This window comes from Chanos chanos, chromosome 8, assembly GCF_902362185.1.
Source record: "Chanos chanos chromosome 8, fChaCha1.1, whole genome shotgun sequence".
Lineage (NCBI taxonomy): Eukaryota > Metazoa > Chordata > Actinopteri > Gonorynchiformes > Chanidae > Chanos > Chanos chanos.
The window spans coordinates 36,319,854-36,346,674 of NC_044502.1; the positions used below are offsets into that span (position 1 = coordinate 36,319,854).

The following is a 26,821-nucleotide window of genomic DNA, read 5'->3' on the forward strand; positions in this document are numbered from 1 at the left end:
CATTTCTAAAACTTTATCTTTCAAAGGAAAAAAAAAAAAGACAGCTGCCATACAAAAAAGTGCTACTGTCCATGAGGTTTATGTTTAATGAGATATGGGACGGCAGTAAAAATGCTCTGTAACGTATATTGCCAGAAAGCAAGCTAAAGCCCCTTAAATTCTGTACTGTTCTAATGGAACACCTGGGTATGACACTAAATGTACAATTATGGCCAGAGCCATACAGTAGCGCTTAGTGGTCCCAGAGGCACAGTTGGTTTTAAGAGAGCTCTCTGGCCAAATGAAACCACAAACAGTTCATTTCTTGAGGTGCTGATTTATAGATTTATCAATTGATTGAGGGACTGCTTTGATGGATTGATGGATAAACTCAGTGATAAACAGAAGGCATTGATTCAGGCTAATGCTCTACAGTCAGTCAACACGGGCAACCTTTCAATATTAGTAAAGGATTCTTAGAGGAAAAAGCACAGTACATCCCTGCATCTTGTGTAATTATTCACTTAGGTTGGTTCTGCAGTAATACATGTCTAATGTTAGCTAATTATGTAAATGGTTGCATGGGTTACTCATCCAAAAGCAAGTCTCTCGTTTCTTTTTCCCTGCCTCCTTCCATGCTGTCATGGCAAGAGCCCCTATAGACTCCCTTTACGATAACATTGAATTATTTAATAACTGCAAACCTCGGTGTCTGTATTATTACCTAATAAAATCACTTCTCATCAAGGTCACTGACAGTGCTAATTATTCCACCCCATTCGTGTGATGCCACACTGGAGGCACATCCTTACTGGGGATGAAAAGGCCTCTGTGCAACACCACGGCTTTGTGAGTGTTTGTGCTCTCGGTCTCAGGAAGTGTGGTATTTGTATGTAGTGATTAGAGCGGAAATGCGCGTGCTACCTCTGGCATAATTAATTTAATAGCTTCATTGAAACGATGAATGGAGCATGTGAAGGAAAAGGTCTGAAAGAATGATAGGAAAAGATGTGGGTGTTGCCCTCCCCCCAACGCGCGCGCACACACACACACACACGCACACACACACACACACACACACATATGCCTCTGCCTTTACACTCATGTATGCGCACTTTATCTGCCTCTGGGCTGCTGACATGACTTACAACACTACATACTGCTGTGTAAGTCTTCTCTGTTTCTTATGCCTTCTCTGATAGCACTGCACACTTCCAGTACAGAGTGAGCGTTGCGCCCCAAGCAGCACTGCGGTCTGATAACTGTACCACAGCAATGTTCCTGATCCCCACTTCACAGGAAGGGCTGTTTCCCGTCCGCCACCATTAGACTCAAAGTATTTTTTTTTTTTTCCTTTTTTAAAATTCAAATAATTTCATAACCTGCAAGAAAAAAACATTTAAATGCAGAGCTGAAATGCGTTGAACCGCACAGCTAGATGAAAAGATGTGACCAGCAGCTCTCAGAAACGCACTTCATTTTTTCCTGACCCTGCCTGAACCACACACATTGCTCCATTCATGGCCAGGTTTCAGTGCCGAAGCCACTCAAGCGTAGCCCAGGCCACCCTGTGATTGCGAGGAGGAGCGTCCAGAGCCTGAGCTTCAGAGCCTCTCCTCTCAGAGATCGCCCCTCTATTTTCTTTTGTTTTTCTTTCTTCTCTGCCTCTCCAGGGCATATTCATCTCTGTCATGTATAGTGTGTCACCTCTCTCACAACAGCAGCAACAACAACAACAACAAAAGGCACTGTGATCAAAAAAAGAGGCAGCTTTGCTGCAAGAGCATCCTGGCTCTGTGTATTTATCTTCAACTCCTCTCTCTCTCTCTCTCTCCCTCTCTCTCATTCCCTCATTTTCTTTTTGAATCTAGCGACATCAAAACGATCTGTGGAAGCATTTTGCTGAGCGCAGCACAGCCTCACCTCCTCACCCCGCCGCCTCTTCCCGTTCCAACCATATCTAGCCCTCTGCTGCCGAGAGATCCATCTCTCATTGCCTTTTCCCTTCCCCTCACCTAACAACCCTGCGCCTGCTGTCATTGCTTTTTCTGTTTTCTTTTTTTTCCTTTTTAATTTGTTCTGGGTGTTTCATGGAATCAGAAAAAAATCTGTGACCATCTCTCTCTCTCTCTCTCTCTCTCTCTCTCTCTCTCTCCTGTCTACTGATAACTACCAAACAAACTCACAAACACAGGTACACACATTTCCTTGCAATCTCCCATCGCAATCCAGTAAGCGTTTCTTTAAGGGATGGGTTTCCTTGGTGCATCCTCATAGGACAGCAATGCATTTATAACCATAGAGATGGATGGAGAGGCTATCTGACTCAGCCTGTCTGATGAAATCTGACCACCAGGCCCCAAGAAAAGTCACTTTTAGGTATAAAATAAATAAGGAAGGATTCAGCGTCTCTGATTCAGCCTATTTTTCATTAATACGAAAACAAATGAGCCACTGACAAAATGTTTCTCCAGATTTGGAAAACAAAAACAATAGTTTTCATGACGATTTAGTTTCGTCACTATGCTATATAATATGTGTATGTTCTCCATTCATAATCCACAGTATAGGTTACTGTGGTTATGTTACTAACAAACATAACCTGCTCAAATAAAAAATAAAGTCCAACTGAAGAACAAAAGAATAATGTAATGTCTCAACAGTCAAGATAATATCATTGCAGTGAGTTACATTGAGAATAATGCATCTATTTTAAATAACTGACCCTGGAACTATAAAACTTGTTTAAAAGCTTGCTAACTACATGCAGTCCCTCTTATGACTGAAAACTTGAAATGTCAAAGTTGTTCTACCTCCCACTAGTCATGGTCCAGAGCTTCTCCAGTCAGGGTGAGGTGCCTGCTACTGTTAACATCACTATATACATAATTGAGGAAGGTTTGGATTTGTTCGGGTGGATGATTTTGAGGGGGGGGGTATTTATGTTGATGCCGTTATGTTTTTATTTTTTCCCCTCTCTCTCAATTCTCTTGATTACAGCCCTTTGGTACCATATGTAAAACACTCAACCAAGACATCTTGACAAGCCCGACAATAGAAAGCGTGTTTGTGGGGAAAAAAGACCCAAGGGATGGCTGCCTCTCAGTGCACCTGCTCACGCAGTCACTACAGCATATCCCTGTGCAAGTGCTCTGAGGCCAATAGACATACACAGGCATGCTTTGGATCACACACAGAGGTGCATGAACACACACACACAGGTTTAGACCCACTATAATGCACTACACAGAATTTGTTTATGGTTCTTGATATAAATACTGTCTGAACATAAACAGGACATAATTTGAGACAGCTAAATGGAAAGACCTTTCAAATATTACTGCACTTACAATGTATTCACAACACATACAGTATAAGAATGTATGAAAGGAAACAGAATTTCCATAACCAAATGTATATAGTGAGAAAAGTGAAAAAAGAGAAAAGATCAGTAGTTAATTACAAACTAACCATGAACAAATGAATCATAAATAATTCAAATGATTGGTAATTGTAATGCGTAAATGTTAACATTTGAGTGATTTTACAGAGAGTTACCAGAAAGGTTAACAAAGGAAATAAGAAATAAATATTCTAAGCATGTACATAGATATGTAGACAACACTCCCTCTGCATTCCATCTTTATTTAATCTGTTTGATCCAGTCTTTTTCCCATTACACATTCAATGGTATCTCAAAAGCGCCTGGCTGCCAAAAGTGAGATTTCAGTTTGGTGCCAGAGTATTTAATATATTTATCTCTGACAATTGTAGACTGATTTACTAGACCTTAGTTTCAGTGCAGTCAACATAAAATATTTAAGTCATTTCTGTGCCCTTCTGGATCAATGTCAATGCAAGCAGCTCATTAGGACCGTGTGATCTCATCTGTTTGTTATGCTGAACCACTGTTGTAATTGTGGCACTTTCCTGGCTACATTATATTATTACATAGTTACTACACTGTAACTACCATATAACACGTGTCAGCACTCGCATCAAATGCTTAGTAAATGTTTATATATTGAGCATGATTCATAACTAAGTAATTGGTGTTATTTAAATAACTACTCTGCATCAAATAATATGACTGTAACAGACTATGAATATAATATAATATAATTTTGGCCTTGATAACATTATCATTATCTGTGTAATATTGTAGTGTTTCTTACAAAATAGCCATCAATAATATCAATAATATTTCAGCATATTTCATTTTTTCAATGTTGACAAAACAAATAGTTCATAAAAAAGAAAATAGTTCAGTATCAGATTGCTGACTCAGTGTTACATTATTCACAAAACAGCATGACTGTTGTAAATATAAAGTACAAAATGTTAACAATCATCTAAAGTAAAGGCATTGTGAAATACAAACTAAACTAAAAACGTTAACTACCTATGAAATCCTGGGAAAGCCTCTGTGTTACATACAGTGAGGATGTCTTGTTTATACTCATACAATAAGGATATGATGGTACTGTTACTGGGTGACATCTTTAGATTCAGTATGGGATGCCCCTTGAGAAAGTGAAGTGAGGGAGGCTGTTGCTTTGCTGTTGATTAAAGGTTACAAAGAATGTGTTGTCCTTTAAGGCCATTATTCATCATTGCCACTTCCATTAACATCACAATGCCAAGATAATGGAATTACAAGAGGAAACCTCCACAATGGAGCTAGAAACAGGGGCAGCTCTGCTTCATCTAATTAGTTCAAGGGACAGATGCAAATCAAGGTTTCAAACACCAAGAAAGGCATGTTACAGGTTCTGGAGGTTTAACAAAAAGGTTTGACAGGTTGATTACAGATTCCCAAATGTCACCACAAAAACATGTTAAATGATTCATGCTGCCAAATTGCATTCATGTCTCAAATGCCTCTGGGTAGGGGACATGCATCTGCACATCTGGTCTCAACCATTTACGATACACCAAAAAAAAAGTTTAAGTTTAAAGCTATAATGTACAATTTTAAACATTTATTATGTTTAATTAGCAACACATACTACACTGTATCTTCTCATATAGATACAAGGTTAGAATTGTTCTTAGATTGCCAGGTTTGAAAGGGTGTTAAAGATGTAAAACTCCTAACTGGCCAAGGCTAACACACACACACACACACACACACACACACACACACACACACACACACACACACACACACACAAAGGCGAAGCATACCCTTCTATATTTAATTTTAAACATGACCCTTAGTCAAATGAACATAAATTACTTTTTTTTTTTCATTTGCTCATGCTTCTTTTGTTTTGTTTTGTTTTTGTTTTTTTTTAATCTTGCCTCAGTTGTAGCAGGGCACAGCGATGCAGTCATATAATTCCATGTGCCTCTGTTGTCTTCATGGAACCATCTTAAAAAGCAAGTTCAAACCTTCATTTCAGCCATGGAACACATAACACATACAATGTGTAATACTTTGGGGAGTGAAGCTGCACCTGAATTAGTAAACCATGGGTGGTAAACACCAACTCTCAGCCCCACATTCATCATGCATGATTATGCCCCCCCCCCCCCCATTTCATTTTATATTGTAATCCCAGGTAATCTGATTACGATCAAGATTTCACCTTTTGTCCACTGGGACGCTTGCTTGTATTTCTTGATTGTTAGAGTTAATGCAGAGGACAGTATGGTTTTCTGAGCGCAGAGATTCAGTTTTGCGGCACATCACGAAATGAATGAAAGCCTCTGAGTGGGTGTGAGGACACGTGTGAATTTCCGCAATCCCAATTGTTGGCCTCTTCACCATGATCGAATGATTATACAAAGCACAATCATAATCAAACTCCATTCTTTTAGCAGCCATGAAATATGGCAGCCACAAAACTGAGACTGAGACTCTACAGCAAGGCAAAGAAACGGTAAAATATGCTCAAAGGAAAGATGTAAAAAAGAGCATGGTACTATGGGAGAGGACATATGGCCTAATATTGACTACTATCTGTCACCACATGCTTGGCAGATTCTGGGTTCTCCTGTAACACTTCCATTGTTGGGCCCCTCTGTCACTGCTCTCCAGCTCCTCTGAACAGAGCCAGAATTACCGATACAAAGACTGACCCAAAGGACTGTTACAGAGACAAACAAATTAGCCCATATAACAGATAGGAGCAAAACAAAACAGAGTACTGAATATTAGACAGAATACTCTGTCTGACTGAGAATCTCATAACAAAGCCAAGATACAATGCAACCATTAGAACAACAGTCTGGATGCTTTTCACAGTTATCCATGCTGAAATTGTCATTGGTTGACCCTAATTTTACGCCATGCATTAGATTTCCATTTTCTTTTTTGTTTTTGTTGTTGTTGTTGTTATGTTCCTGCTTATTCAGGTAAGTAATTTTTCTTTTTCCATCTTAGTTATGATGGCTCTTTTGCAATTATTTGACTGCTTTCACCTGAAAAGTAGGAACATTACTAAAAAGTTGAAGGCTCCTTAAAAGTCAAACTCAGTTTATCAGATTAATTTGAATAAGTACGTCTATCCACAGCAGGCTACTGCACAGTTAATGCACTTGAATTTTTTTTTTTCTTTTTTACTTCTTTTTTCTTTGTGTGTGTGTGTGTGTGAGTGAGAGAGAGAGAGAGAAAGAGAGAGATATGATGATGGGGAGGAAGGGTAATTGTTTCTATTATAAATAAGAAATTGTGGAATGTGCAATTCTACAACAACAAAATAACTATTTTTGTCAATAGTAATTTAATGCTGTGTGTAAGGATTGTGCAAGTTATTTTTTCTGTGACAAACAAATGGCTAATAAATGTGCTGGCTTTTGACACAAATGGTGATGTTTGTTGTATGGGAATTAGACTGGAAAACGAATTCTCTCATTCACACTGAGCTGTGAATAATTCATTTTATCAACCAGAACATGCCATTTTCACAATTTGAAAGATATGGTTTACTACATTTCGGCTTTTGGCATTTCTGGAGTTTTTGATTAATTTTTAGTTTTGGTCACACAGTGATTTCATTTTACTGTTTGTAGTGTTTCATACTACTGTGGCTTATTAAGGGTTCTGACCATGAATATACAAAAACTCAGGTCTCCTCATAACAGAGGATTTATATATATATATATATATATATATATATATAGAGAGAGAGAGAGAGAGAGAGAGAGAGAGAGAGAGAGAGAGCAGTATGTCATAGTGAGAGAAAAATATGAACAGAGCAATAGTTCCAACAAGCAATGAGACATCGAGCTAGTTTAGGTAACAACAGCTAAGAAGGGAAAATGCCTAAAAAAAAAAAATCCCTAATCTCACATTCTCAAGTTGTATTCTCAGGTGAATATATAATTTGGAACATATCTTCCAATTTAAGACCACAAAATGATTGGGAGAAAAAAAAAACCCTTTTCAGATTATGTTCTTCACTTAACTTTTCTGAGTGTCATTCTGAAGTGAAATGAGGTTTGCTTCGCTGAAGACAAATCCTCTTATTGTTGAGTGAGTTGTGCTGGAGAGCAGTTTGAGACAGGGTGGTTATCTGTCGCTCTCCTGTACATAGCCCCAATACTCCTGCCTTATCAGCAGTCTGTAGCCTACATGCTCAGTCGGCTGATTTGTCAAGGGTGACTCCAAAAGATTCTGATAGGCACTTGGCAAATCACCCAGTTGATCTAAAATATCGACCCACCACAAAAAGTCATTACACACAATAATGGCAGGCGGGACCTTGAAGATGTGACTTAATTAGGTTTCAAATGACTTCAAAAAACGCTCTCAGAGAAAGAAATAGACCTCTGTTTTTCAAATGGTAGGATCATTTTGCTAATACTTCTTCAGTCCTTGCTAGGAATGTTACTTTGAGTCCTATTAGAGGTCAAACCTTTTTGCCTTTATTATAAACACCATTATAAACACTGCTGCCAGAGTTGACGCTAACACTTCTTTGTGCAATTACAAATATTTAATAATTGTGAAAATAGTTTGTTTCTCACTTTTTATGAATTCTTCTGCTCTAACACTTAAAACAATTGTTGACTTATGTCTAGCCAGCTTTAGATGCGCAAATCGGACCACGATTTAACAGTTTGAATTATTTCCAGCAATAGTATCTTAGCAAGGTTAAAGTCATTATCATGAGCTACTGTTTCTGACATAGTTCTCCTAGTCCGAGATAATGACTATGAGGGAGGAGAAGAGCTCTTCAAGCTCAACACAAATAAATGATGTTTCCTAATGACATTTCAAAAAATAATTGCATGTAAATTGTGTTCCGAACTCTGATGAGGAGAAAGCATGCTTTGTGTTCAAATGAGCACTTTTTCTTTCACATTAGTTTACTTCATTCCTGTTTTTTCTGTGGGTGTCTCTGCCTCCCAGCATAACAGAGTATGCAAGAATGTGGATTTCGCTCTCTTTTGTGTATATTCTTTTTCTTTTTTTTCAGGTGCAAAACACATAATGTTTTTCATTAGCATTCTGTGCACTCACATTTTTTACTTAAATAGCCTAGATTATTATTGCTGTATTTAAAAATAAACTAGATCATAATTCTAGAAAAAAGAATGCATTTTTATCACTATGAATAGACTCCAAAATGATGCTTTGTTTAATTCATTAGGTATGTCTGGTGTTGATCCATGTATACCTACCTTGATCTGTTGTGAATCAAATGAATTAAAAAAGTGCTGGTTATATTCTGCAGAGATGCCTCCAAAAATTATCAATTTGACTATGAACATGCTTAAAACATGTTTAAAAAAATTTCCAAACGGGTAGATTTATTTTGGATTAATTATACACCACATAATTATCCTCTTTGTTTACGATGCTGTCTTTTTCAGAAAACAAAGATCTCCACTTATGATAAGATGTGGGAGTTCATGAGCAGTCGCAGACACTCTGTCATGGTCAAGAATCAGGAGGAGGGGATCCATCGCGTGCTGACCTCAGACTACGCCTTCCTCATGGAGTCTACCACCATTGAGTATGTCACCCAGCGCAACTGCAACCTCACGCAAATCGGTGGCCTTATTGACTCCAAGGCCTATGGAGTGGGAACTCCTATGGGTAAGTAACATAGAAAAAAAGAAAAAAAAATGCTCTAATGTAAACACTGTGCGAAGACTGTAAAAACTCATCGTTCACTCACTTCTCATGCTCATCACCCACATAACGCGTATTACAACCATAGCACTGCCTCAAAAAATCTGTAATGCTACACAGCAAACAGCACTTGACCATCACGTTAAATTCTGTCTTTGTAAATACTGTGTTCAGAAACTATTCCCCAATCAGATGCAAGATTAACTCTGATTAATAAAACTGAGCGTAAATGAGAGCACTGTAAATAGCGATCATTAATACTGCCCCAAATTATTGCACTGGGCAGATCGATTAAACTCTGCTAATACATGACGCTAGAAACGCTAATCAGTAGGAATACAATGCTGCTGTTCAGTTCCATCAAAATGACTACACAAATCATTTAGACTGCAGTTATTTTCTGATAGCGCAGGATTAATCAATATCCTCAGCTGATGCTGCTTAATCGAATCACTGGTACTGGTCATTTTTGACCTGGTGCTTCATTATCAAAAATATTGGTTACAAAAAAAAGTTAAAGTGAACATGTCACTTTCCTATTGATATGCATAGAAATTATAATGGACTCAAATCCACAGACTGAAGTGGATGGACACGTTCATTTCATTTCGATTAATAACTCCGTAACACAATTGACAAGGGTTAACTAGTCAAGGCCAGCTCCTCACCACAAACCCCTCTCGATACTGCGATTCAGTGCCTCATGCGTTTTAATGTAGTGAATGTGAAAAGGGAAGAACCCTGAGGCAAACACAGGGAAAATAGATGAACATATGAAATAAATAAATGAATGAAAAGGGAGACGGTACAGCATTTACACTCTTCTGCGGAGGAGCAGGATTTGATTATCGGGTTCAGTAGCAGATTGTCTTAATCCTGTTATACATGCAGCCTCCGGCTGTGTCAGCTAAAGAAAGGAGAAAAACTCTTCTCTAAGTACCTGAGTTTGTATGGGGGGATCGGGGAAGGGAAGCAGGGTGGGGGGGGGGGGGGGGGGGGGGGTCCAAGACACTGCTGACAGATATCTCAACACAGTGACCTCCTGCAATGTCTGTACTCAGCTTTTAGGGTTTTTAAATTTAATACAGACAGATTATAGTCTGTGTATGAATACTCAACTCATTTGAACCCAAGCTATCTCTGGTCCTCTGCAAAGTTCCCATTGCTGTTTTCAACAGTGTTTCAAGTCCTGGAAACATGAGAAAAAATAAAAGAAGGAAGGCATGTAAATTTGAAATCTCGGCAAGAGGGTATTCTAATTTAAATGAATTATAGAATAAGTTAACCATGTGCAATATTATTCCAGAGTACATCTTGAATTCATATATACACAATTTTACTTCAGGTTTCCAAGAGATTTTTTTTTTTGCTATTTTATGTAATCTGCCTCTCCCCAAATTTCCCTAAACTAAACCTCTGTAGCTACAGCTTAAGTCAGTAATACTTATAGCTTGAAGAGAAAGTAATGTGAAATGATATAATCAACATTACCTCAAAAGGGGAATCTGAGTATTCCAAGTATGTGACTACATGCCTTTCTAAGATGTAACGTATGTGTAACTAAGTATATATAGAGTATATAAAAGTATATATGCTACATGCTCCTCTATAGAGGAGCACGTAGGGCCATTCAACATTCAGCATTTCAATTCTAGCAAATAAATTGCTTACATTTCATAAATTGAATGCTTTAGAATTGCTAAACCAGCATTTTGAATAGCAGAATGATCCACTCAGCATTTCAAGTGGGATTGCTTTGAAAATAACAAATGCCTGGAATTTTAGGGAACACCTTGATGTGAGTATCAAAGGCCCTTTGGCCAGTGCTGGCATGAGACAACATATTCACCAACAACATTTCACTGAGACAGATGACTGACAGGAAGGCTGGCCCAATGACATGAGCAGTTCTCTTTGAAAGAAGAGTATGAGCTTCTATTGGTCGACCGGTACAATGCATTATATCTGTGTAATGTTGGACCAGGGGGGCCTGTAGTATGTAGAGTGATGACTCCCTTTGTGTTCGGTGGTCTGCAGGTTTCTCAACCTCCCTGATAGTAGCCACTGTTCCTCTCACCACTGTTTACACCTCTCCCATCTGCAGAGAAAATGAGTCGGAGGCAGCAGGGCTTACGGCAACCTCTGTTGATGTGTTTGCTGCTCGTGGAGTGTGTGTCGAGGGAGCATGTTGTGCGGAGCACACGTACACACATAGGGCACACTAAAAATGGTGTTTAGCATCATCACTCCCATGTGTACCGTTCACACACAGTTCAGAACAAGTCATTTAAATTGCTAATCCTACCCTTTTAGTGCCTTTTACCATGTGCAGGATGTATTCCCCATACAGGACATTTAGCATATATCTCATTGACTTTAACAGAGAGAAGTTGTCAGTCTGCAGTGATATCCATACACACATGGTGTCAGATGCCTTAGTCTCTTTGGCAAAGGTATTTACAATGGAAAAAGTAACATTCATTTTAACTGTTATCCACTGTGAAAATTAGCTAAATTATAATAAATGTGTGGGTGTTTTGATACTAAATTGACTAATTTAATGTAAACTGTAAAATCTGAATGTGTGAGATAGATATGTTCTTGAATAATATGTCTGTTTCACGTTAGCACTGACTCTGAATTGGCAAGAGCTTTGAACCTTTTTTCACACCTCTACGTCTCTCAGTTCATTCATTTCATTTGCCAGGCCCTTTTAGTCATATTTCACATATTACAGGCTATTTCCCCCTTGTGTACGATAACAGTACAAAGTGGCCCAGTCAGCTTTCAGAATATGTGTGTGGGCCTCTTCCCCTGAGGGGTCATTAACTGAAGTCATGTACAGTACCATGTCATCTAACATCTGTCAGCACTTTGTTTTAAGCGGACCACTACCTTGTGAGTAAACTACAGCGTCTTCACTCATCTGGACCTGTCAAATTTCTCTCTCTCTCTCTCTCTCTCTCTCTCTCTCTCATTAGTATTAATTACAACTATCTTAATTTTACCTCTTTAGGTAGAATTAATAAAATTCAGTAGTTAAGCCGTGCAAATTTTGCTTCGGAGAAAAGTATCCTTTGAGCTATTGGGCTCCCCAGAGGGTTTTTAGCAGTGGCCTGTAAATGAGAGAGAGAGAGAGAGAGAGAGAGAGAGGCCCTGGCCTGTTGTCTATAGTCTGTGCCTCTCTTTGTTTAATGGATGAACAGGAGGGCAAAGATAGGGAAATGCAAATAGACAGAGAAAAAATTAAGCTTCACCAGGCTCAAGGGTTTTAGAACTGCATCACATCAGGGTGGGGCTTGGTTAACACAAGCAAAGAAAAAAAAAAAAACACTTGAGAAGAAGCATTATCTTTACTCAGGAAACTCAGGATCCACCTCTTATCATGTTAAATATTATAATAATTTCTCTTTTCGTTTCTTTGCATGGAGTATGACTTGAAAGAGAAAAGATTGAGATTCTGGTCTTTCTTTCAAAGCTGAAAAAAAAAACCAAAAAAAAAAACCCCCATCTCCTTCATTTTCTAGGCATCTCATTTCTAGCAGCTCATTTGAAATTCCATTCTGTTTGGGTGAGGGACAATGCATTAGGGATTCATCTGCTATTACTTGTCTTTGATCTTCTGGCAGATTACAGCTATGTGTCTTATTCTGAATTCACTGTAGACTGTCATTTAATTCCCCTCTTTTGCTTCAATCGTAGGATATAGCACATCAGTTATTGATTTTCATGCTGTGAGAGACCTATTTTTGAGCTCTTGGATTTACATACCCGGTTTATCACTCACAAACAAAAACATGACATATTGTTAAACATTCTCCTTTTCTCTTAACTAGCGGTGTGGGACAGAAAGCAATTTAATTTCTTAACCAGTGTCCCTTACAGAGAATATCTTGCATACAGACAAGAAATAAAAAGTTCATTCTTTTGTATCGTAAGATTTTTAATTATGTTTATTTTAGTGAAATTTGCCCCACAGGGATTATTATCAAGATCATCCCAATCTTTTATCACTTTAAGTTTATAAGTTTATCGCCAAAAAAAATCTAGAAGTTTTGATACCTGTATTTTCTTTGTTTGATTTCTTGGCAAGATCGTTACAGTTAATCTTGCTTGAGGGTACAAAATCCCCAAAATAATGCAGGCAGTTGTCACACCGGTGACATTAAGTGCTTGCTTCTGTTGCCATCAGATCTGCAGCCGCCCTCCTGTTTTACTTGCTTTCGTGCTTTGATGGTTCCTTCGTTGTAATTGTCCTCCTGGATAGGTTAGTAAACCAGCTTTCTCACTTCTAGATTTTGACGTTGTCAATCATTTCTTGTAAAATTAAAATGTCTTTCCAGTGCTGACAATGGCTGGGAAGTGGGAGCCTTGGTATATCTATCTTTCATCACACTGCAGTGGGCATTGCACTGGTCCTATCATCGCTAGAAAATACAGTAAATATTTTCAGCTATATTCCTACCTCATTCCCTTTTGCACTTGGAGTGGTTTGTGAGAATGTAAAGATTTAATGTATTCCCCTATAGCAACTACAATCACCTTTATACCTGCCATCAGGTTTCCAGGGCAAACTACATATGCATATCATATTACAGTGTTCTATATTTCCATTGTATGATTAATGGCATAAGATTAATTGTAGCATGAAAGAGTGCTGTATAAGTGGGAAGTGAGACATAAAAGAGAAGATTTTGCCTCTTGGCAATTGTAAGTCAGAGAGATCCATTTCATAGTTTTGATCAGCGGGTTTGTCTAGTCGCTGTGGTCTTCTTGACTATATGACCAGAACTAGCATAACACTGTGGCTGGAAAGTTTGGATTGAGTTAGGCCCTTACTGCACTTAGCTCCATAAAACTTATCAAACCCCTCTCTCGTTGCCTTTAAATATAACTGTATTTATCTCATTCCACAAAGCTTGGCAGATTCTTTCTCGTCTCATTTATTTAAGCGGCATAACAGAAAAGAGGGTACTGAGATTATTAATGTGGCGTACTGCTTGTGGCCTGCATCATGTTTTGCCAATGATCGCGAGCACCTTTTGTGTGTGTTTTTGCTTCACTAGAATACTTTTTCATGTTCTCTGAGCTTCAAAACATAGTCTTTCCAGCAGAGTAGAGCCGACACCAGAATGGGAGATGTGAGAAGAACACAGCGGAGTTTTAAATAATTCAGGCAATATTATCATCCTAATTACACAGACCTAACCACAGGAACATTTCTACAATCAGAACATGAAAGGGTCGGAGAAATTTCAAGTGTTTTCATTTCATTTCATATTTCACACCGAATCAGAGCTTTACCTCTCTGAAGGTTTTTGATCTGCGAGGAGTGTACAGTGTACGGCCTGTTTACCTGTGAGCGGGGGAGGCGCAGGGGGCTGCTGGGAGCCGGAGAGAACTCTCCAGACACGTAACAAGGCTCTGAACAAGGCTCACACTGGAGGAGGGGCAACTTCAAAGCCCACCTCAGGAAAGCATTAATTTATTAAGCTAAACAAAACAACACATACTGGAAACATTACCTCAAATTAAGTATGGCAACTAGTTTTAATTATACAGAGGAAAAAAATAGATAAAAGGAGGGAAAATGCTGGTCCCTGGAATGTAATTGGGTTTTATAGGTTTGTTATTAGTAGCATCCTGGGAGCTATGTTTTACTGTGGAGCATTATTTGTGTGAGTCTTGTGCTTGCTTGCACACGACAGTCACACTGAATTCTCGCAGTCTCCTCAATAAACTAACCATTAGACTCAAAAAGACACCTGCTGGAAGCATATTACAGTATCGCGATCAATCATAAATAGATCCAGAATTCTCTGAATTACCCATTTATTGCTAAAATGGTCTGCTCACAATGGCATAACAATACATCCACCATTTCTCTGTGTGTCAGGCAAATTTCGCTCCTCTGAGTCTCTGTGTGTGGAGGTAGATGGTGCTTTCAACCACTCATCTCATCAGTTTCTTTTTTTTTTTTTTTTCTCCCCTTAGGTTCTCCGTACCGTGATAAAATCACCATTGCTATACTGCAGCTGCAGGAAGAAGGCAAGCTGCATATGATGAAGGAGAAATGGTGGAGGGGTAATGGCTGCCCAGAGGAGGAGAGTAAAGAGGCCAGTGCCCTGGGGGTGCAGAACATTGGGGGAATCTTCATTGTCCTGGCAGCCGGACTTGTCCTCTCTGTCTTTGTGGCAGTGGGAGAGTTTCTGTACAAGTCCAAACAAAACGCACAACTCGAGAAGGTAAAACAACATTTTCACATTTCTGGACTGCAGTAAGAATGTAGCCTTTGTTTTGTCGGGGGAAAAAAAAAGAAAAAAGAAAACCAGAGTTGGACTAGAGGTGTATGGTTTTTTCTATTTTGTTTTGTTTTGTTTTGTTTCCCCTGTATAATAATAATAATAATAATAATAATAATAATAATAATAAGACACGCTGATTATTTCACGAGATGCATACAAACAGAGAGAGTCACTTTCAGGAGAAGGATAGAGGAGTACGAATTTAAGAACTTCCACCTTCATAAAATGACTTGTTTAGCTTGCAGTTTATTTACATTCTCCAAACATGGATCTAATATCTCGACAGCTCTGATTTTGAGAAGAGAGGATTCCATCAATAATATTCTCAGACTCACAGACAGTCATCAATAATCCTCCCAGACAGGCGGCTCATTTTGATCTATGTCTCTAAGGACAAAAAAAATAAAAAGCGCATTGGTTTGGTGGCGATGACGGCTGTTTTTGTTTATGCATGTCTCATAACTTAAAACTTATCACACCCTGTCCAAACCTGCCCCCCTTCCCCCTCACCTTACTCTTATTTTCACCTCTTCAGTTTACTTTACTGAGTGAGCTAATGTTTAGGTAGACTTAATAAGAAAGCTTAGCATATGTAAACAGCACCGTTGTTGTGACATTTTGGACTGTAATAATAATGAGGTGAATAAGCAGGTCAATCAATTCTCTAATTAAACAAATAATTGATTTGTTGTGTAGAAACGTTCATTATTCATAGACTATTCACTCGCTACTCACTAACTTACCTGATTACAGGTTATTTAAAACCTATATATATAGTTTTCGTTTCATGGCATCTGGAATTCAAACTAACCAATAGATTTTTTTGCTTGTTTGTTTGTTTGTTTGTACGTTTGTTTGTTTCAAGATGAAACACTGATGCAAATTCAGTGGGGTTAGAGATCTCTCATAGGTGATATCTGAAGATTCTGAAGCATCAGTGTCTGTGAAGAGTAAATGGGACAGTTTCAGTACACAGATGAACACAGTTTGCTGAATATAACACGTCCATTCCCTAGAATATGTCAGAAATATTCATACACTGTGCCTGTGGCAGTCCACTTATAGTTTATATTCACTCATCTGATGGTTAGACCCTTGTTCATTAGCAGCAAATTTATCAGTTGGTAATCACAGCGCTTATTAAATTCTACGGACGACATATGACGATAAACATTTTTTTTTTCAGCGAAGAAGTGACATTTGATTATTTCATTTGGCCCTGAATCCGTGTAGTAAACTGTAAATATGATGAGATCCTCCTGGTTTCGTCTTGCATGATGGCACCAGTTGTTACAAGAGTTTTACGTCTCAAACACTCGGCCTCACTTAGCTCCTCTCAGCAGGAGAACTGGCCTCAAGAGCTTTCTCCAGCACTATCCATTGATCTCACTGAGTGTTTTTGTTTGTTCGCTGTAAGCCTCTATATTGATGTTTCGAAGGTGTCCTGTTGTGAGACATTGTTCTGTGGTAAGTCCGTGGTTAGTGATTACATTGATACACGAGGCAACTAGTTCTTCTCCGCTAAAGAATTCGTACGAAGAACTGGAAAATATAGTTTCATCAAAAAAAAACACAGAGAGCCAGAATGACTGAGAAAAGAATGAGTAAAAAAAAAAAAGGAGACAGTGAAAGGAAAAGTTTGAGATTAAAGCTAAGGCATTGACTATATTCGCCTGACAGAAAGCTACTATGAGCATGAAGTCTTTTGTTGTAGCTCTTAACAGCAAATGCAGCCTAAAGGTGTTATATGGGCAGAGTAGCATTGCAGATATGTGCACTAGTAGTGGTGAAAAGTCAAATGCATAACAGCAGGCAGGAGACAACTGGTTCACACAAGCAATATTTGTGGGGTAGCGACACTGTCCTCTTCTTGGCAAGTGAAGGTTGTTTTCGCACCAAAGCACACAGAATGAAAAATGTGATAGCAAGCATCCCCATATATTTATTTTCTTTTTCTATTATTTGTTTTTTTTTTTTCTTTTTTCCGTGTTGGTTGTACTTGATAGAATATTGCCCTGTCAGCTGTATTTTTAATTGCTTCATTTTTGTAAATTGAACTAGAGCACAATTAATAATTTCCCTGTCCCCTTTACATATAACATCTACATATGATGAATGTCAATCTACTCAGTGCTAAATTTGTGCTTATTATTTATTTAATCTGCTGTAATCACAGACATGTCCATTTTCAAAGTATTTCATTTGAGCAGTTTTACAGATAAAAACATATGATTAGTTTACTAATACAATGTTTATGAACCTGTAGGTTAAGAGGTTGAAAAGTCTTAACATTGTACTAAAATTATATGATTTCTCTGCTTTGCCTCCCCATTCCCATGACTAAGCATGCTTGGATTCTCTCCATGGACACACATACACATACACATACACACACACACACAACCAAACACGCACACGCGCACACACACACACACACACACAAACACATGCACGTGCACACACACAAACACACACACACACACATGCACGTGCACACACACACACACACACACACACACACACACACACACATACACACGCACACATACACACACACACAGAGAAACAATAAATCTACATTTTAAACCAGAGTAAATAAAGAGCAGTTCAATGATTGTAGTAGTTTGGCTTTTGAGGTCTTTCTTTGTCCCTTTTCCCTGTCCCCTTTTTTTGATTTCTCTCTGTATCCTCTTGCTGCTGTGTCTGGGCTTACTGTGCTCCAAGCTACAACATAGTAACCTCTCTCCTGAGAGTCAGGGACAACCCGTCTTATATACAGAACCTCACAAATATTCACACAAACATGCACTTGCAGACACACCCACAGAAATGAAACACATAAATGATTTTCCTACATGTACACAAACACATACACAAAAACACAAAGACAATACATAAATGCACATAAACGTCGAAGATACACACAGACACTGCTTAAATGTCCATATACGCAACCACACATGTGAAAACACTTTGACGTCCTCATACAAAGCACATTAGTACACAAAGCAGCTAAGTGCATATGCACCGAGAAACAAACACGCATATCGTTCAATCATTCCTCTCCTCCATCTCTCCAACAGACTCTCCATCACCATTTTGGTCTGTCATTTTCAGAGAGCCAATGACAGATCACCTTCGATGGAGCGTGTGCTGTTTTATTGATTCATTCAGTCTCTTACCATATCATACATCTCTCATCTCCTCATATCAGTCCGTTCCCAATGAGGACATACTGAACTGCCTCTGGCATTCTGGTGCCAGCACTCAGATTATAAAAGAGATGGGGTTGTATTTATTCTTTTCTTATTTTTCTTGTTTTACTATTTATTTTACCTTTATTATTTCAGTTTACTTTGTTTATCTGAAATCTCTATTTTTTTCTGAAATATGTTTTAATCATAAACAAATTACACATTATAATTGTTGTTTACTCAAAATACTTATTTGTTCAGTAATACTCATTAGAAATAGAAGAAAACAATATCGAGGAAATGAAATTCACTTTTATATTTAAGAAGAATTCCAACCATCTGAACCAAAATAGGTATATTGTGATATTTGTCTTGTTTGTCATTTTCATGATGCACAGCACACACGCGTGCACACGCACACACACACACACACACACACACAATGTTAATATGTTCAGTATTAAATTATTAATAAAGTAATATTATGCTCACCTGTATTTCAGGGAGCACAGTAGTTTCTCTCTACCTGTAGAATAGAATTTTGCACAGTACTCCAGAGGCATCCAGAATTTTCCCTCTTAGCTGCTCTGAAGCACTGATCGCTCAGTTCAGGCCAGTGTGACGTAAAAATCATTGTCTCCTCTACCAAAACACATCAGCCATCAGTCAAGTAACACTTAGGCAAGACCTTTATGATATGCCTGAGAATTCAGAATTAGTAAAATAAGGATTCAGATTCATTCAGATCAAAAACAGGCTGATGAGATTTTGAAAATTTTAAATATCATTAGAACTCTATGATAGATAGGATAATAATGAAATTTGAAACCGAAGTTACAATTGTTTCTTGATATTTTTTTGCAAATTAACAGCACTACTCTTGTATTTTTTGGGGGTTATTTAAATTAATTTGCTTGCAGAAAAAAAAAAATGCACAGGAGAGATGTGCACCTAACACTGACGATTTCACTGCTGAAATGAACACTGTTAATTGCTCCAAAAACGAAACATTTTAAAGTCAATTCACAAGTGGGAATCGGCAGTGGGAATAGTGGAAAACAGCGCTAAGGAGAGGGCTGACTGCTTGGTAAGCAATGAACGATTCTGAAAGTATTTAGCAATGAGCACTTTGCATCATTCTCACTTGTATCACAATAAAGCAGCTCTTAAATCTTAAAAAAAAAAAAAAAAAAAAAAATCTGAATTTGTGGGCCTAAGCCAAAACAGATGTCATCTTCAACTATAGATTACACTCATTCACATCACTGAAGTCTGATTCCAAATATAACTTCAAAACTCATCTATATTTACTTGATTTTTCTGTGCACCTTGTTCAACATTAATATTGAAAATAAATGTTTATTACAAAATGGCATGCACTTGTCAGGCTCTAAATGCAGACATTTTTTTCTTTGATCAACGTTCAACGCATAAAGCTCACACATTATAGCTCTTCGTTTATTGAAACTTCCAGTGCTGCATGACTTCTGGGCAATGGCACATGTCCTTTAACACGATCCGTTCTAGTTGCCGACTTATATATGTGAATGTGCAGGCAGGGATTGGCAAACTTAAATAAACTGGACAAATTGATGAGGGAACAAAGTACTGTAAAGGGAAAAAAAATGTTGAATGTATGCAAATGTTACCATTAATTATTTACCAGGATATGTTTGTGGGAAGAAAACTTAAAATTCTGTTTGGTCCATTGTTTAATATAGAATTTGCAACTGCCAGAGTGTGTTTTGAATAGAAAAAAAAAAAAAAAAAAACGCAGGGTAGATGGAAGAGGCAGTGCAGCTTAATTGGCCATGCAGCTACATGGGATTTGGGTCTGAGGAAATGTAATATGCATCAATAAGTCATGCTGCAGCAGCATCCTGGCAGGGAGGGAGCGGGTGAAATCTGCCATGGAGAAATGGCTTTAGTTCTGAAGCTCTGTCTGTGCATCCAGATGGGAGCCGGTATTCCAGCACTGAATCACCATGTCTCTCTTCCTCAACCTCCTCCTCTCTTTCTCAACCCACACCTCCACCCACCACGTTCCTCTTCTGCACCACTCACCCACTCCCACTCCCACTCTACCTAAATCTCACTCTGCCACCCACAACTACCAGCTTTGCCATCCACTCTGTTCACCCTCCACCCACACCTGCCGGACCAAAGCATCCATCCACTCCCCCTGTTGCTTTCTGAAATCTTCACATTTGTCTTGCTGTTTGCTGTGTGTTTATGTGCTGAAAAAAGGGGCTTCTAAATTCTTCTCTTTCGTTCACAGAGATCTTTCTGCAGTGCCATGGTTGATGAACTGCGAGTGTCTCTCAAGTGCCAGCGCAGACTGAAACACAAGCCTCAACCGCCCGTAATGGTCAAAACAGAGGAGGTCATTAACATGCACACCTTCAATGACCGGAGACTACCAGGCAAGGAGACAATGGCCTGAGCTGGACTCTTATCCGCCCACCTCCCCCAGTGAGGGGATGAGAGGGGGAAAAGGGAGGGTATCGGGAGAGGGGGGAAAATAGCTACATTTGTATTTGGGGGGGATCGCTCGGAGTGCTAAATGTCATCGTTGTTCCAGAACAATTAGTCATTTATTGAGAAAAAGAAACTCAAAAGAATATTTCCTGTGGAAATAACATGAATCCGGGTGAAGTCAAAGAGAGTTACCTCATTGCTCCTGACAACAGGGCAACGACTGACTGATACCAGGATTAAGAGAAACTAATGGAGGGAATACAGGACCGACAAATTAAGAGAGAAAGAGATTATGGGAGGGAGATTATGTGTTGATTGAGGAGATGGTTTTGAAATGGGTTGGATCAACAGGTGTATGTTTTGGAGTTAGGTTGTCCCTTCATTAAGTTTGCATTAGTTTAGGCTCATGAAGCTATAATCTATAGAGGCAATTTAACCGTTCTCTAAAAGAAATCACATATACAGAGTTCAGCTGAGTTTGGTCAACTCAAGAGAATTTAAAAGACAAAAAAAATAATTAATAATGAAACAAAACATAGTAGTGGGGAGAATCTCTGTTCAGTATAATTTGGAGGGACAGGATATTGTATCTATTTTTAATAAAATTTATTTGTTTTTGTTTTTGATTTCAACAGTGAAAGTCTAATAGGAAGTTAAGACCCTGTCCAAAATCAACCAGACTGAAAATTGTCCTGTTTGATACAGAACAAAGCAGGTCTGAGGGACTGACAGTATGTCTCTTTCAAATTCACCAATGAAACACCAATGAATCCAGGGTAGGTAGGAAAAGTACCAGGCATCAGGCAATAAATCACTTAATTTGCTTGTGTTTCAAATTACTAACACACATGGTATGGGATAGAGAAATAGGGGGCATGGTTGGAGGGGGAATTTTAATGTGAATATTGTGCAGAAAGAGATTACAAGGGAAGGTATCATGACAGCTTAGCTGTGTCTCTCACTCACTAGCAGTAACATCAAAACACAGGAAGTCATAGAGCATCAAATTACTGAAGAAGACAGACAGAATATTGACCCTTGCAGATGCTCAACACGTCTGAATATCCTGTGCATTTTTGGTCAAAGTAGGCAACTGAAAACAAAACTCACAGCTATCACATTATATTTATTCAATTATTTATTATTTTATTTATGAATACCTTCATCTTTTTTCTCTTTTTTTCACGGACTGCCTCACAGCAGGCAAAAAAATACAAAAATACAACTCATTTGATTTGATTTTTTTTTTTTTCCAATCATTCTACTGTGTTTTTTTGGGGTTTTTTTCTCTCTTTTTTTGTTTTTTCTCTCTGAATGTCTTGTTTCTTGTTTGTACTTTTTGTGGCTCATTTCCGATACAGAATCTTCACATTAATGCAAGATTTCTATGAGAAAAACAGTGTTTTTGTACGAAGATGAATCAAAATTTTGTAATAATTTTTATCAATACAAAACCAGTTGTGGACGTCGTTGTCCTACTCTGAAGGTGCCCCATGGACTCTCCACACCAGGGCATGTAAGGGTGAGAAACTGTGGCCATTTTGGGTCTGCATGGACCAGCCTGTGATTGGACACATCTGGAAACCATGTGACCTAACTGTTAGGGACTGGGCAGTGCCAGAGTTCATGAGCTATGTCCCTCATGGTCAAGGGACCACTCTCATGATTCACACAGAGGGGAGAGCACTCAGCATGCCTGGTAGTGTTGACACAAACATTTTGGACAGATCCTATTTTTATCATGTAAATGAATCATATTTAAAAGAAAGATATTTTTACTTGGGGTGAAATAATAGTGACAATAATTCTGACTAATATATATATAAATATATATATGTGTGTGTGTGTGTATATATATATATATATATATATATATATATATATATATATATAAAATCACTCTACACAGAGCTAAAGTGAAGAGGACTGCCAACGTTGCTCTCATTCTACACCCCTGATTTCCAATAGACTGCTAGTATTCAGTGCTGAGAAATTGTGTGTAAATGGTTTAAAATGGATAAAGATGTATTTAAAGATTTTAAAGATGCTAAACTAATTTTGACCATGTTGTGAAAACATAATTGAGTGCACACAGTTTACTGTCTGAAGTTGATGCACAAGTTTGAAGAAAATCATTAAAAAAATTCTACAAACATTTTGCCTCATTTGTTTCGTGCTCTAGATTTATACATGGGAATAATACAATGCACTTAGTTCATGTACAGTAAGGTAAATACATAGTCAGCACTTCAAGGTCTTGTATTAATCATGTTCAAGACAAGTGATTCTCATATGAACAAGGTCTCTGTCTTACACCACAGGCTCTATCTTGCAACACGGCACAAACCGAAATGCAAATGTCTAATTTCAGACTGACACAGTTTTCATTTTCCTGTCCAGCACCCATGTTTTTTTTTTGTTTTTTTTTTGTGAATAGTTATTTTTATTTAGTGCATACAAAAGGCACTGAAACAAAATACAAAATCACAGAACAATCCCCCATCCCCACCCTCCACCCACTCACCCACCCGCAAACAAACCCTATGCTAAACATCTGGAAGAAATATATGGCCCAGGTTGTTTAAATATCAAATGAACTTGTGTCCATTTTGTCCTAAAATGAGGTGTGGTCAGGCGCATTGCTGGTGCATTGTTATTTCAAATGCAACTGAAAGCCTCTGCGCTTAGACTAACTAAAACCTGATCTAAAGTAATGTCGCAGTTGTTTCATTGAAAAATGGAGTACCTGATTGGACAGAGGATTGGGAGATGGCAGAGGCAGCGAATCGGTGGATCGCTCTTTTCATCCAGGTGCTAAGTTGGCCGTTGTAATAGCAATCCGTCAAGGTGCCTGCACAGGTGGCTTCTAAAGGGAATGGGAGCTGACACTCTGATTGGTTTATGGAATGTCACGCCCAAAACACACCTACGATTAATTAAGAGACTAAAGGTACAGTCGAATAGTCTTTTTTGCTTAGGAAAGTTCCTAACTGAATGAAGTGACCCGGAAGTATCTAAGTGGCAGCCATGATAAGAGCTGATCGAATTCTCTAAATGCTAAGGAAAGGTGTTTCAATGCTTCCTTTCATATCTCCTTTAGCATAGGGTACACTGGAGCATCCTTTATAAAAGGAAAGGAGATACTGCCGTCCCACAACTCCTTGCGGCAGCAGCATTCGTCCATTCACGAATACAAAGGATCAACATGACCGACAAGTACATGAGACATTTTTAGCCAGACGATTTTTTTAATTCAACATGTCTGAAGCTTAAGCATGATGATATGTACAGTAGTAGATTTGTAGTCCTATCATGTTATGCTCATCTTGCATAAATTGAACAATTATTTCCATACAAGCATACTAAGTGGGATTCATGTCGATAAATATGAGTGGAGAGGAGGGTGAGTGTGAGTAACCATTCTCAATGCGACAACCATTTTGTTTCACTTTTGTGACTTGTAGCCTATATTCCTTTTTATTTCACTTCCAACCTTGGTAATGAAGTATCATTTTTCACCTGGTTGTCCACATTTATATGGCCTGCATGAAACAACACAGTAGGAGCGCACGGGGCGAAGTATCTAAGATGTCCTTTTAGTAGTCCATCTTCAGAACATTGTAGTTTCATCATGGCAGACTCGCGTCAATAACATCCACCGTGACATAATTACATAGCCTAGTGTAAGTGCAGTCGGATACTCTTAGCACCGTAGTTGCCTTTTCCTAAGTCCTTATGAATTCTCCCTCCCGTCTTTCCTTGACCTCAGGACGTTTTCCATCGAGGTCAAGGAAAAGTGGTTAGGAAAGGATACAGGATGTAATTTTTTTGACTATTCGGCTGCACCCTATGAACAACCCCTTTGCACCTTGCACCTTACTTTGTGCCCAAATTATCCGCTAGTAAACTAGCAAAAGTGGAGTTGGACACTCCCTAAATGTACTAAATGCCATGTGCTTTAAACCATGTACTTAGATCATTAAGATAGAGCCCTAAATATTTTTGCAAATCAAGTGATAATTCTTGTCAACACAGTATGACACTGTCCATAACCTCATTATTTGCATCAGTTAATTTCAAGTATTGTTCCCCCTGGTGTGACTTATCTCTGAAAAATTCCTGTTCTACCTCTTGGTATACCCACAGGACCTTGTCAGATTTATGCTCAGGCTTCCAAGGTAACTCGGATCCAAAGACTTTGCTTTAAGTTCTTCAATAAATATTCACAGACCTGAATATGTCTGAAACCTTTGTAATATTTTTGATTGAAAAAAGAAAACATGGAATGAGAAGAACATTTAACTTCAGGGTTGTTTATTAACACATATTGTCAGTGCTATGTCCATCTCTGACAAATATTGACACAAATAACTCTACAGTGTTTCATGAAAGTACAGGGAACAAAACCATTTTTATTTTCATACTGGAATAAGTAAACATAAAGGGACCTTTCTCTGACATAGATTAATGTCAGATCTGGAATAAACCTTCAAAATGCAAATTCAAAATACAAGACTAATTTTAATCCTTTTTCTTGGAAACCACCCGTAGGATTACAAGTAACCATACCAAAATAAGTGACAAATTTACAATGAGAGATAAGAACTTTTTTCATGTCAACGAAGAAGTTCATAAGTAATTTATAAAGTGAAAAAGAAATGAATGCTTTCAACAACATAAACTTTACGTTTACCAGAGAAACTTGATTTTTCTTCTTTTTTTTTTTTGCTTGATCCCTTATTCTCTCTCCTGTTATAGAGGAATTTTGCTGTAATTGCAATGATGATGATGATGATGATGATGATGAGATCCTATTGATGAAGAATATTTTGGCATGAATGCAAGGCAATACATGCACTGTTCGTTACAGTATATTAACACAGGGTAGTTATGTATATGTAATGGGATCAAGATGAGAAAAAACAATTACCGTTCTTGGACAATTAATTTATTGTAAATATTATAAATGTCAGTCATTTTATATAATGACTATAATAATGAGCATACAGATACCAAGGTCGGGGGGCAACGGGGGTTTAAAGTTGAGTGTTTAGCCCGTCTACCACTGATGAACTCAAAAACTGCATGTCAGCAGAGGAAGAAGTAAATACCCAAGGACAGCATCAGTGACCCCTGACCTGTAGCCTTTCACAACAAATGACTCAGCATAATATGGAGCAAATCAGTTTATGTCCAAGGCCTCACCTTAACCCCAACTTCCTAAAGTGATATCACAAGAACTTCTTCATTTACAGTCTTTCTCGATAGCTTGTACCAAGTACGTGAAACTTTATATGGACTGCACACAATAAAAGAACAGAACAGCAGTTTGCACAACAAGAAGTAGCTGATTTTCCACTTGCTATATACAGTTCTCTATAAATAACAGCCAGAAATCAACATAGATAGGCATACAGACAGAGTAGATAGATAGATAGATAGATAGATAGATAGATAGATAGATAGATAGATAGATAGATAGATAGATAGATAGATAGATAGATAGATAGATAGATAGCTTTTTCCCCTGACCATTTACATAGGTTGGTATACTTGATAGAGTGTTCCATATTGTTAATTGTACTCTATATCTGTTGAGTCAAAACATATTAATGCATATTAATTAGGGAAGATATTCAGCATTTATTGAGTCAGTATTTACTGGATGATAAAATACACTAGTCATCAGGTGTTAGGTGCTGCTGTTTTGATTAAATCATCTGGTTTTATGACATGCATGTGAAGCTTTAAGACTGATGGTACATCTCGCAAAAGAACTG

General features: G+C 38.1%; 1 protein-coding gene across 1 annotated transcript in view; it reads left to right on the plus strand.

Annotated features, from left to right (window-relative positions):
• grik2 (glutamate receptor, ionotropic, kainate 2) overlaps positions 1–21,006 on the plus strand; it is a 108,074-nt gene extending 87,068 nt beyond the window's left edge. Inside the window, exons 14-16 of the mRNA XM_030781100.1 lie at positions 8,803–9,028; positions 15,059–15,309; positions 20,842–21,006. Coding sequence (XP_030636960.1) covers positions 8,803–9,028; positions 15,059–15,309; positions 20,842–21,006 — 642 coding nt within the window. The remainder of the gene's footprint in view (positions 1–8,802; positions 9,029–15,058; positions 15,310–20,841) is intronic.
• Positions 21,007–26,821: the final 5,815 nt, after the last annotated feature.